We start from the raw sequence: 12,352 nt of genomic DNA on the forward strand, positions 1-12,352 counted from the left end.
TTATTGGATCTAACTTCTAAAAATACATGTTTATTGAACAGCAGCCAATATCATTTTTTAGTCATATTCATCATCCCACAGACATTTTGTGACCATATCCTTCAAAATTATTAATTATTATAAAGCATGGATACAACCTGTAATGAAAAATCAATTTATTGGATTAAATGAAAGTAAGTATTGGCCCCCTTGTCCAAAAACTGTTTGTCCATCTGCATTACCAACGGGATCCAAATTAAGACTCATTTGGGACGTACTTTAAAGTGAGCAGGATTTAAACAAATAAACACTACAAAATATTCAAACGTTTGAATCAAGTCAAATTTAAAATTGAAATTTACTTATCAAACAGGGTGATTCTTACCTTCTTATGCAGAGTAATTTTCTGCGATTGTTAAGAGGCATGTTACAATGTTTAATGAAAAACATTGTTTTAATGAATATATTACACATATTATTACCGCTATTTACAGATTAAAAGTCTTTTATTGCTGATTATTTAAATCGAAGTTGAGATGAGGGAAAAGGCTCTTACCTTTGCTTAAATTTAGAAGAGTAGTATACTCTACCTCTTTTATCGAACGTTTGAGTTTAAAACTTTTTATAATTTAACGTTTCACGAACTAATAATTTGATTAAGTGTCAATTCTAAAACGTCACTACTACATCAAATTACAAATGTGCGTACTTTGCGTAGTCCTCGATTCATAAACTCGACTGCGGTATTGTATCTCTTATTGAACAGAACCTCGGGTAAATTTGTATGGACAAAAATTATAATTATCAATCTTTCATCTGTTTTGTTTTCTGCAAATACAATATCATTGCCAGGACCAATTGACATTTGTCAATTAAAACCAAGGATATATTATCTAATGATGCACCAAAAAAACGGGTAATTAAAATACCTACATGCATGAAAATCATAGATATGGAGCTCCTAAAGCAATTACCTTTAATTCGTGATAACTATCAGCAATAGGAGGGGTATGAAATTGTTGTTTGGCAGTAGTGCATTAGGACATATCTGGTTTGAAACAACATAGGCAGTTAATACATCTAATTTACGCTGAACATATAAATTAGTTATCTTGTATGGAAGTATTTAATTAAATGCAGAGAAAGCGGAAGACGCGTGAATCTCTTCAACGCGTTCAAGGAAGTAAAATAAAAAGATGAGGATGAGGGTCGAGTTTTAAAAATGTTGATCCACTTGCCGCCCAAACCTGATATATTTCTTATCAGCAGTACTCAGATAAACATTCACAGTACTAGGGACATCATTGATGTTATTAAAACTAACATTGAATATGGTTTGACAACAATAAGGTAAATTATTTTTTAGCGCGCGACCCATGAAGAGGCAAGTATATTCATTTTATCAGATAGGAGCACTTGAGATGCATTGTTTGTATTAGTATAAAACCAATAGTCGCTAAATCCATCGAGGGTTCTTTGTCTGTTTTTCGGCCTAGCCAATCCTGCCCACTATGTATCAAAACGTTAATTACATAATTTTATATTTTTTTCACCAAAAGTGTGAGCCTAGTATCACATCATTTCGGGTTTAGGATTACATTAATAAGAGTCAATTACTAACAATAAAAAAATTTCTTACCTGATTAGTATTTCGTTATTAGTTCAATATAACCATGAAAATTAGTATAAAGACAACACCTAGGGAACTTTTAAAGAATAAAATTGTGTTATGTTTGAGCAATGATCGTATAAAAGCTTTCAAATAATAATGCTTCATCACTTATTGTTAACTTTTTTATATAACCGATCCACTTATAAATAGTTTAATATTAGAGCTTCTCCGGAAAAGAGTTTAACATGGGATCAGTTTACAAGGGTGAACCTTAATTTTTTCGATTGAATTACATTTATAAGAAATCATTATAATTTTAAGCATAACACTTATTTATTTGGTATTCAATGGTGGAGGTATGCAATGCCATGTAGGATAAGTCATTCTCTACATAAATATGTTTTGAATTGTCTTTTTAACTAAAGAAGTTTTTTTTTTTGTCCCTTTTTTTTGGGTTTGAACTCAAAAATGATAATTTTACCATATTCATCAACGATTTAAAATGATTATAATAAGCACGAAAAAAATCCATCGTATTAAATCTGTTTAGATTCTGGAGATTTAGAGAAAGTTAAAAATACATTTCTATCAATTAGTATAAAGCGACTCATAACGTGGTATAAATATTTGTTACCACTGCTTAGCAAGAATAAATGGTATATTTAGCACCATATGACATTGTCTTGGATGCATTAGGCAAGCATGATCGGGAGGTGCATCCTCACAGTGTATACGAGATTGCTTAAAAATCAAAATTAAAAAAGCACTTGATAGAACTCCCACATTTTTTAGCTATTTTTTTTTTTATGTATATCACTAAAATAAACAATAATTGACATTTTGAATTACGTGTTAAAATGGCTGACACTAAAAAAAAATATGTGAATCATCTTTAGCTGATTAAGAAATGGCCCTTATTGACCCTAATCTTTTGCGCCAATTTTGCCGTACGGTTGTACAAAGGAAAAGACAGAAACTATGCCGTTGGTTTGTAAGACTTGGAGCGAGCAAAGTAGGAAATCTTACCACATGTGGTACCGAGATAAAAAAAAACCAAATCTGGTCCGCATCCGATCTAGCAAATCGCACAAATAGCGCAAGAATTTTCTATTTTTTCTGACACTTCTGTAATTTTTAAGCACAGATTGCATTAACATTGTTTTCTAATTTTTTCGTCAAGATCCCATTCAAATCAATTTTAAAAAGTATGCATTGTTGTTTTAAATTGTTTCTGAACTGTTCAGAAGGGAGAAAAAAGGTACTTTGTGAATGAATTGATAAAAAAAAGAGGATGGACATGTTCGTTACCAGTGTTCGGCCAAGTAAGCCAATCAAAAAGCTACTAATTCCCTAGTGTATTAAGAGTCTCAATGTTTTGGATCGTAAAATAAAAAAACCAAAAACTCGCGAAAATTCGTCTGATATTCCAAAAGTTCTATTTACGTTTAGAACTTTCTTTTTTTTTTGGGCCTTTTTTATCTACAGAAGTATAAAATACATAAAAGGATTTTCAGTGTTTCTTTTTTCTCTTTCTTCTTCTTTACAATTTCAAAATTAAGTCATGGAAAAGCCTGTTATTAAATTTAATGATGAATCCGCAAAGCCAAATATCGATGTATCGCATAATGAACGTGCTCGGTCGGTAGACACTACTGATAAACGCTCTTTATTGAAATCCGTGCTTATGCGTAAGCGTAATTTCATCCGCAAGGAACCTTCCGGACCCGTCGTAGAGGGCCCACCTTATCATACCATGAAAATCGAGACAGTAGCCCAGCTTTTAAAATCCAACCTGGAAGACGGTTTGATCGAATCCGAAATTGAAGAAAAGCGACTTGTGCATGGATACAACGAGATGGAAGGCGACGGTGGTGTCAATCCAGTCAAGCTCATGTTGAAACAATTCCTGAACGTCATGGTGTTAATCTTGGTCATTGCTATGGCCGTCTCCTTTGCCTTCAAAGATTGGGTAGAAGCAGGTGTGATTGCCTTCATCATGTTCTTAAACGCTGGTATTGGTTTTATGCAAGAATACAAGGCCGAAAAAACAATGGAGTCTTTACGTCAAATGGCCTCTCCTACTGCACAAGTCATCCGTGATGGCCAACAAAAAACTGTCGCTACTCGTGATTTAGTTCCTGGTGATATTATTATTCTTAAAAATGGTGATGTTGTCGGTGCTGATTGCCGTATTATTGAGTATGTTTCATAAAAAGAAAAAAGAAAAAAAACATACACTAACCTTTTTAATTAGTTCATTCAACATGGATATAGATGAAGCTTTACTTACAGGTGAATCACTGCCTGTAAACAAAGTGTAAGTTGCATAAAAATGAAAGATCATACAATAAAAGTACTAATATCAATTCACAGCAATGACGTTCTCGAGACTGCTGAAGTTCCTTTAGGCGACCGTATCAATATGACGTATTCTAGCACAACCTTGTGTAAAGGACGTGGTAAAGCCATTGTTACCAGCACTGGTATGCAAACCGAAATTGGCAAGATCGCAAAACGATTATTAGAAAGCGGTGAAAACTCACGTACTCCACTTCAAAAGTCTCTCGATCGTATGGCGCTTGTTTTACTTGCTATTGCTATTATTGCATTAATCATTGTCTTTTCTGTCGCCAAGTTTCAAATCGATGATCAGGTTGTCCTCTATGGTATCTCTACCGCTATTGCTGTTATCCCCGAAGGTTTGATTGCCGTTGTTACCCTGACCCAAGCATTTGGCGTGAATGCTATGGCCAAATCTAATGCACTTGTACGTCGCTTGGTCGCGCTTGAAAACTTGGGCTCTGTTACAAACATTTGTTCTGACAAGACGGGTACGTTAACCCAATCCAAGATGGTGCTGACTCGTTTCTGGAGACCTGAGGCTGGTTTCTTCAAGGTTTCAGGTCGTGGTTTTGATATTGAAGGTGACATTGAGCAAGAAAGTGACGGTGTGATTGTGTCCAAGGAAAAACTCGATGAAGGCTTATCCGAGTTGGTGCATTCTGCTGCTCTTTGTAATATGAGTGAAATGCGTCAAAACCATGAAACTCAGGAATGGTATGGCATGGGTGATCCTACTGAAATTGCTTTACAAGCCTTTGCTCACAAGTTAAATATGGGAAAGCCTTCTTTAACCAGTGCTGGATGGAAGTTAATTTCCGAATACCCCTTTGATTCCACTGTAAAACGCATGAGTGTTATTGTTGAATCCAACCATGGCGAGAAGATCGCGTATTTGAAAGGTGCTACCGAGCGTGTTTTAGAATGTTGTACCAGTGTTCAATTACCAGATCGCATCGAACCTATCTCTCAAAAGGACTTACAGGCTCTTGTTTCCGATCATGTGGAGAATCTTGCCAAGGGCGGTCTTCGTGTTCTATCTTTAGCCGCCAAACGTATCGAACAACAAGAAATTAGCTTTAGTACTTTTCCTCGTCAAGAAATCGAACAAGAGATGGTCTTTTTGGGTCTCGTTGGTATTTATGATCCTCCTCGTGCTGAATCCAAGGTGGCTGTTGAGAAGTGTCATCGTGCAGGTATCACAGTCCACATGTTGACAGGTGATCATATTGCCACTGCCACTGCTATTGCTCGTGAAGTGAGTATCATTCCCGTTGACGGTGATGTTGAGCACTTGGTCATGTCTGCTCAAGCTTTTGATAAGCTCTCTGAAGAATCCGTTGATGCCTTACCCGAATTACCACTTGTGATTGCACGCTGTAGTCCTGACACCAAAGTCAAAATGATTGAAGCTCTTCATCGTCGCAAGAAGATCTCTGGTATGACAGGTGATGGTGTGAATGACAGTCCTTCTCTTAAGGAATCTGATATTGGTATTGCCATGGGTCAAGGTGGGTCGGATGTAGCTAAGCAAGCTTCTGATATCATCCTGGTTGATGATAACTTTGCTACCATTGTTGCTGCCATTCAAGAAGGTCGTCGTGTATTTGCCAACATTTCCAAATTCACCGTTCATATGGTTTCTGTCAATGTTGCAGAATTGACACCCTTGATTTTATGCTTGGCTTTCCGTGAAGGCAATAGTATCGTATTCCCTCTTTCGCCCATTCAAATCCTGTTCAATAACTTGATTACCAGTGCCCCACCTGCGATGGCTCTTGGTCTTGAGCATGTTCATCCTGAACAAATGTTGGTGCCTCCTAGAACTGAAAAGCAAAGTCTCTTTTGTCGCCGTAATATCATCGATATTCTTTACTATGGTGTCATGATGGGTCTTATTTGTTTGGTCAATTACGCGGTTGTAATTTATGGCTATGGTAATGGTAGTCTTGGTATTGACTGTAACAAATCATTCAATCAAAATGAATTCCGCGATACCTGTGTTGATGTCTATCGTGCTCGTGGTGCCTTATTTGTAACGATGACTGTATTACTTTTGCTTCACGGTCATACCTGTCGTGACCTTGTTAACCCTACCTGGACTTGGAAAGGAATTACGCAAAAGCAAAATTATTACATGTATTATTCTTGGTTATTTGGTTTCGGTATCATGTTTATCGTGCTTTACGTGCCAGTGTAAGTAAACAAATAGTATTGCGGTATATTCAAATTTGCTAAATTTTTCAATTTTTTTTTTTCATAGTATTAATACTGAAGTGTTTAAGCATCTTGGTATTACGTGGGAGTGGGGTATGGTGGCTGCCTCTGTTGTTGTATATATTTTGTTAGCAGAAGCCTGGAAATTTGTCAAGAGAAGATTTTTTCCCGTGCAACATTTAATTGCTGTGTAACTTTCTTTTTTTTATACCTTTTAATAAATCTATGTGTGTCTTTTTCTTTTTTCGGGTTTTAACAATGGTATCTTCATCCCTTTTTTAAACACTAAAAAATAAAGTCCCCGAACAGAATTTACCCCACCTTCTGTCCCTCCTCCTCCTTCCTTTCCCCCCTTGATACATATATTATACTTTCTTTCTCTTTTTTCATATATAATTTTTTTTTTTTTTTTTTTTTTTTTTAATAAAAGCGGAATGTCCTCGATAGATGAACAATCGTCTTCATCAAGCCATCAATGCTCACAATGTCAGAAAGCAGCAACGTTCATGTGCTCATCATGTAACCACGATGGACCGAGATATTGTTCGGTCGAATGTCAAAAAACTCACTGGAAGCAAGGGCACTATAAAGTGTGCCTAGCAGCGAAAAAAACAAGGCAACTGCATCGACAAGCTGTAGAAGCATCCATGGGCGTAGAATCCACCTCCAGTAAACAAAAAAAAATAAAGTAAAAATAAACGCAAAATCTGTTATGCTAATACAGAAACTTTTGTAGGTCAAGGAGATATTCAATTACAGGACTTGACCCATCCATCAAGCATAAAAGACGAGAAATTAGAAGAGGAGCAAGAAATGGCAGATGAACTTAAATTTTATATGGAACAAATTTACCGCATCATTAAACCCGTGGTGGTGTGCATTATTCTCAGTATTTTCTGGGTAAAAGTTTCGTTTGATGGATCCAGTGACTATACACCGAGTAGGCCAACCTATGTCAATGTATCCACACCGAGCACCAGTACGACAACAACAACAACAGCAGCAGGGTCAAGCATTGCACAGTCATTCACCAATGCTGCTATTATTATTGGACAGATCATTGGTGTGACGATCCTTATTGTATTTTTTTTCAAAAAAGGCTGGATCAAGGTCCTGATTGGGTTTTTTATGGTAGTAGTGCTACTCCTGCTAGGATTTATGACTTATTTGCTATTACTGTAAGCCCTTAAGAGCCACATGCACGGGGAGAAGGGATATTTTATACTAAAGATGGTAATATAGTAACCTGGTACAAGTGTTCTTTATCCCGCTGGATTACATTACGCTGGTATTTGCATTATGGAATTTCGCAGTTGTTGGATTAGTCTCGATCTTTTGGAAGGGACCACTTTGGTTACAACAAAGCTATTTGACCATCATGAGTTCCTTGATGGCCTTTTCTCTCACGGGATTAGAGCAATGGACGACATGGATTTTGCTTGGATTACTGGCAATATGGGGTAACTATAGGACCCTTTTATATATATATATATATACATGATGTGTGCCCTAATAGAAGAAGCATAGACTTGGTGGCCGTGCTATGTCCATTTGGACCGTTGCGATTGCTGATTGAAAGTTCTAGAACACAAGAACGAGAAGTACCAGCACTGTTGTATTCGGTCAATGCGGTCTGGTTTATGATGGCTTCACCGGATCATTTTAGGTTGTCCAACAGTATGCTTGGTGACGAAGATCGCACATTACACATTCGTCAGTCAGGGTCTAGTTTTATCCAACAAAACTTTCGAAAGAGTCATGATGGGTTTATGCGCTTACCCGATGATAGTCATGTTACTGTCAATACAAGTAGCACAGCCCAACAACAAGAAGAAGATCGTCATCCAACCAATGTGACACAAGGGATATCAAGTGATGTTGAAACAACTTCCTTAAAAGTAGAAGCCGATGAGGAAGACGGTAAGCAAGCTTATTCAAGGGGGGGTTAATTTTTTACTTACTTGTTAGAAACTAGCTGAGCGAAGCGGACTTAAGCTTGGATTGGGCGACTTTGTTTTTTATAGTGTATTGATTGCACGTGCAGGTAAAAAAAATAAATGATATCAGTGATTAAATCGAGACTAACACAAATAAAAAAGCAATGTACGATTGGATTACAACCGTGTGCTGTACAATAGCTGTTTTGACAGGTTTAACGACTACTATTTTCTTACTTGCGATATATAAGAAGGCTTTGCCGGCACTGCCCATCTCAATTGCGTTTGGGATGCTGTATTACTTTGTAGCTAAAACTGTACTTGTGCCGTACGTAGCCGCATTATGTGTATTTGGTATGGTTGGATTATAATATACCCCCTTCTTTTTTGTTTCCCTCCTATTCATATTAAAATTATATATATGTTTATTACAAAAAATTAAGGGGTGGAATATTTAAGATGAAGATCCAGCTGCGGTAGTTGCAGAATTAGTATTAGTATTAGGAGAAGACATTCTAAAGAATGCGGAATTATTATTTGGCTGTTGGTGGTGGTGGTGGAGGTGAAGGTGGTGTTGCTGTTGCTGACTTGTCGCTGTTGGTGGTGGTAGTGGTACTGGTGCTGCTGTTGCTGCTGCTGTACCTGGTGGTGGTGGTGGTGAGGGAAACCATTTTGTATTATCATCTTGGTTAAGTAGGTTTCGTATAGTTGGTGTACCGGGATTCATGATTTTGATAGGAGCAAGTTGAAGCTTATTATACCCGTGACCGAAATCGTCCCGAATGGATTTTTTAGTTTCTGTCACACCTTCTTGATCATCTTCATGCCGTTTCCTCTTTTCCCGTGCTAGACGCCTATTTTGGGTATGAGGAGCATGCACTAAATGAGGAGAAGAAGATGAATACATATCCCCGCATAAAGAATCGGAATGTTGTTGTTGTTGTTGTTGTTGTTGTTGTTGTTGATTGTTTACTTGGAGTCCTTGTAACAAGTGTTTATTTTTTCCGGAACCGAGCAAAGTCCGTAAAATATTCTCAATGGCACCCAAACGTTCCTCTATTGATTCAATCGAGTTGGGTTGTGTTTCTGAACTGGAGGAAGAAGGAGAAGAAGGCGCCTTTTCTTGAATAGGAATAATTTTTGCGGTTGACATGTTGGGTTTCTGGGTAAAGACATATTTACATTCGACATGAGCTTTTAAACAGCCAGCGCAGGGCTTCTCTCCATTGCATTTAGTCTTTTTTCTTCTGCATTCGCCACAGGCACTGACGACCTTGAGTCTTTTTCTTCTCGTTTTGTCACCGTCTACTACTAACTTTGCGGTGGTATCCATTGAATCTAAAAGAGAGAGAGAAAGAAGAAAAAAGAAAAAGTGGAAAGAAAGAAAGAGAGAGAGGCCTTTTTTATATGAAGAAACGGAGTAAATAGGGAGATTATAAAAAAAATAAAAAAAAAAGGTGGCAATTTTAACAAGGTCTCGTGCCAAGTCTGGATTAAATCGGGTCAATCACCACGACCTGCATTTTGCGCCACACTAAGAGACAAAGATCGGGCCGGTAGTGTTTTGTTGGAAAGCAACTTCGGGACTGAGACGGAATGAGATACAATACATGTCTTTTTTAGGTGCAACTGTACGGACATGGTACATTTGCATATTGCAGAACGCGGCATCGATCGGACCTCCCAGTATTTGACATACGCGCTAAAAAAGGAGTGTTATTGACTCGACCAAAGGGTCATTTTTTCTTTTGCTTCTCTTACTTGTTGGATATCCTCTGTAGCATCACCGCTCTTTGTGAAACAATAGCAATGAATCATGGGAAGCTTATCCACTGGAACATCCATTCCGTAATAGGCACCCTTAAAAGCATCTTTTATACTATGTGTGTTACTATGGTTATTCTCCTAGTATTACATCTCACATAACCTACCAAGGAACTCAATCGCTGTGGCCGGCAAATTCATCACAAAGTGCTGAAAGGTCAGCTTATCCGCCCATAACTCAGCTATGGCCTTTCGAATAAACGCACGTCCATCCATGTTGTATGTGTGAATTGTATTCGGCGATAACTAGTCATGTTAAAATAAAGGAGTACAAATAAGAAAGGGGGGCATTACCTTGTTAAGACGGATGTTTTCACACAACCATTGATAAGAAGAGGGATTTAAATCGTTGGCATATACAAACGCACCCTTCTTTGCTGCAGGAATAGAAAAGGGTCCAACCCCAGCCATCACATCACCTAGCTTTTGATTACTAAAACAATGTATGAATTTGGGTCTAAAAAGAACTTACAGATATATTCCCCTTTTTTAAACATCCGGACTAACCGGCAATGTTCTGCTTGCAATCTGGAATTCCAGTACACTTTGGAGAAATCAAATTTAAAACGGCACTCATTTTCTTTCTATTCAAGGAGTTACTCTAATTATTGTTATCATTATAGTTTTTTTTCAACTTGCCAATTCGGTAATCATCGTGTCAGGCCCTGCCAACAGCTCCATTTGGAAATTGCGGTACGTATTATCAATGGCATTTGTTTTGTTTACCACACTCTTGATCTTTTTGTTTTTCTACGGGCGGAGAGTTATTTGGGTGTCACAATATTTCCCCCCTTGTTTTACTCACATCGAGAATCACTTGTGCAATCAGACTCTTGAAAGGAATGTTCTCTTGTTTTAAATTTACATGGGCTACGATAGTAAGCGTTAATTTTTATTGTCATATTGCCTTTACCCCTTCCCATTACCAATATGTCCCGTAGCTGTAAATGAAGAAGGCGTTTCTGCATCTCCTTCGGGCATAACAGAATACAGTATCTGTTCCGTTGTCCAGTAGTCATAATCCACTTCAAACTCATAAGGAACAACTTGACACCCCTCCACCTCAATATCTAGGTTTATAGGTATACTTGCGTCATTTCTCCTTTCTTCTCATAACCTCATATTTTATTGTGTTGTACCTTGAACAGCCATGCTCAACAAAATCAATTTACTATCGTTACTTGTTCCATCCGCTACAACGCTACGAATACGTGGTGCGTTTAATAACTTACTACAGTAGATAAAAAGTTTATTTCGTATAAAGCATATGTATCTCCCTTGCTTTTTTTTTTTTTTTTACTCTTCAAGCTCCGTTGTGTATTTCTTCACAAGCACTGTAGGCACACGAATAGCCAATGTATGAAATTTTTTTTTAAAGGCATCACGGTCAAGTACCGTCATACCTCTGTTCTGCGGTGGTATCAATTCTTTTGTCATTATCTGCTAAAACAACAATTAAAAAAAAATGCGGAAATCTTTTTTTTTTTTTGGCGCGCGTGAGCTATTTCTTATTGTTCCTTCAATTAATCAAGGTCACATACAATAAAATTTAAGCGGTCACCCACCGCAAAAAAGATCAAAAAGGCAAGAAAAATTTTCAGGCTTCTTCCTTTCTTTTAATTATTTAATTGTCAAAAAGGTAAAGTAAATAAACTAGAAGAAAAGATGAGAGAAAGGCCGCAGCGATGACCAAAAGTATCAAACACACTGAAAATCCTGAAACTGCCAAAATGGTAGTTCTTGAAAATAAAGATATCTTCTCTCTGAGCGTGCCTTTTACATCTTTTTTTCATTTAACTTAAAAAATTTAAATTTACTTACCAATTTTTATTTTTATTTTTCAGATTTACTTCTCTTTGGCCTTTTTTCTTTCTATCACTATTATAAATAAATGAATCTTTAAAATATACACACAATCGTCTTCAATATTCTACCTTTATTTAACCCATTATGTGACGGGTCTATGAAACGTCAATTCGAAAGAACTGCATTGATACATCAAAAAACATGTAGCATTTAGACACAAGTGGATTAGTTCCTTGAGCTTAGCAATAGAATAATTACTCATTCCAGCAGCAAGTCCCAGTCTTGCCTGGTTATATGTTACCAGGGAGGCTATTTTTAAGCACACTTCTGTTCTTCCCGGGAATGACCACGTGTCAGTTGGAAGCTCATCTATGTCCCATAGTTTTTACCAATGTAAATGATTGCTGCTTGTTATTTTCGGACAGAAAATATGTAAAAGCTGTTAAATGTTAGCGTAGCAACACCAAAATGGATTAAATACATGATGTCCGTTTCATTACTGTCCTATATACCTGGTCTGCTCGTATGAGCAGTTCATTTTGATTAAATGGACAATGCCAACGCTCAAGCCGTCCCACGTATCGTGGATGCTGTTCACTTGTATTTCTTTCTGCAAATCTAAATGGTCGGACATCGG

General features: G+C 37.2%; 4 protein-coding genes across 4 annotated transcripts; 2 read left to right on the plus strand and 2 right to left on the minus strand.

The window, feature by feature from the left end:
- Window positions 1-3,110: 3,110 nt before the first annotated feature.
- EV154DRAFT_495591 (potassium/sodium efflux P-type ATPase) lies at window positions 3,111-6,401 on the plus strand. The gene is made up of 4 exons (XM_051600050.1): window positions 3,111-3,790; window positions 3,846-3,908; window positions 3,965-6,127; window positions 6,195-6,401. Exons 1-4 carry the CDS (start codon window positions 3,153-3,155, stop codon window positions 6,340-6,342), a joined length of 3,012 nt encoding a protein of 1,003 aa, XP_051461723.1. The 5' UTR covers window positions 3,111-3,152; the 3' UTR covers window positions 6,343-6,401.
- A 1,137-nt stretch (window positions 6,402-7,538) lies between these two features.
- EV154DRAFT_536155 (Presenilin-domain-containing protein) lies at window positions 7,539-8,456 on the plus strand (the record flags this gene model as incomplete). Its single annotated transcript, XM_051604118.1, has 4 exons — window positions 7,539-7,608; window positions 7,676-8,068; window positions 8,124-8,192; window positions 8,248-8,456. 4 exons carry the CDS (start codon window positions 7,539-7,541, stop codon window positions 8,454-8,456), a joined length of 741 nt encoding a protein of 246 aa, XP_051461724.1.
- A 308-nt stretch (window positions 8,457-8,764) lies between these two features.
- EV154DRAFT_396081 (uncharacterized protein) lies at window positions 8,765-9,394 on the minus strand (the record flags this gene model as incomplete). Its single annotated transcript, XM_051595184.1, has 2 exons — window positions 8,765-9,057; window positions 9,097-9,394. Coding segments are annotated over 2 exons (591 nt in total), but the record flags the coding sequence as incomplete, so codon positions are not given.
- Window positions 9,395-9,517: 123 nt separating this feature from the next.
- EV154DRAFT_495599 (Met-10+ like-protein-domain-containing protein) lies at window positions 9,518-11,398 on the minus strand. The gene is made up of 10 exons (XM_051600051.1): window positions 11,210-11,398; window positions 11,049-11,140; window positions 10,836-10,979; window positions 10,715-10,779; window positions 10,549-10,659; window positions 10,382-10,493; window positions 10,204-10,328; window positions 10,017-10,155; window positions 9,847-9,956; window positions 9,518-9,787 (listed from the first exon to the last, which is right to left on the minus strand). Exons 1-10 carry the CDS (start codon window positions 11,344-11,346, stop codon window positions 9,620-9,622), a joined length of 1,203 nt encoding a protein of 400 aa, XP_051461726.1. The 5' UTR covers window positions 11,347-11,398; the 3' UTR covers window positions 9,518-9,619.
- Between the last annotated feature and the right edge of the window lie 954 nt (window positions 11,399-12,352).

The sequence above is a fragment of the Mucor mucedo genome (genome assembly GCF_025094135.1).
Source record: "Mucor mucedo strain NRRL 3635 chromosome Unknown EV154scaffold_11, whole genome shotgun sequence".
Classification (NCBI taxonomy): Eukaryota; Fungi; Mucoromycota; class Mucoromycetes; order Mucorales; family Mucoraceae; genus Mucor; species Mucor mucedo.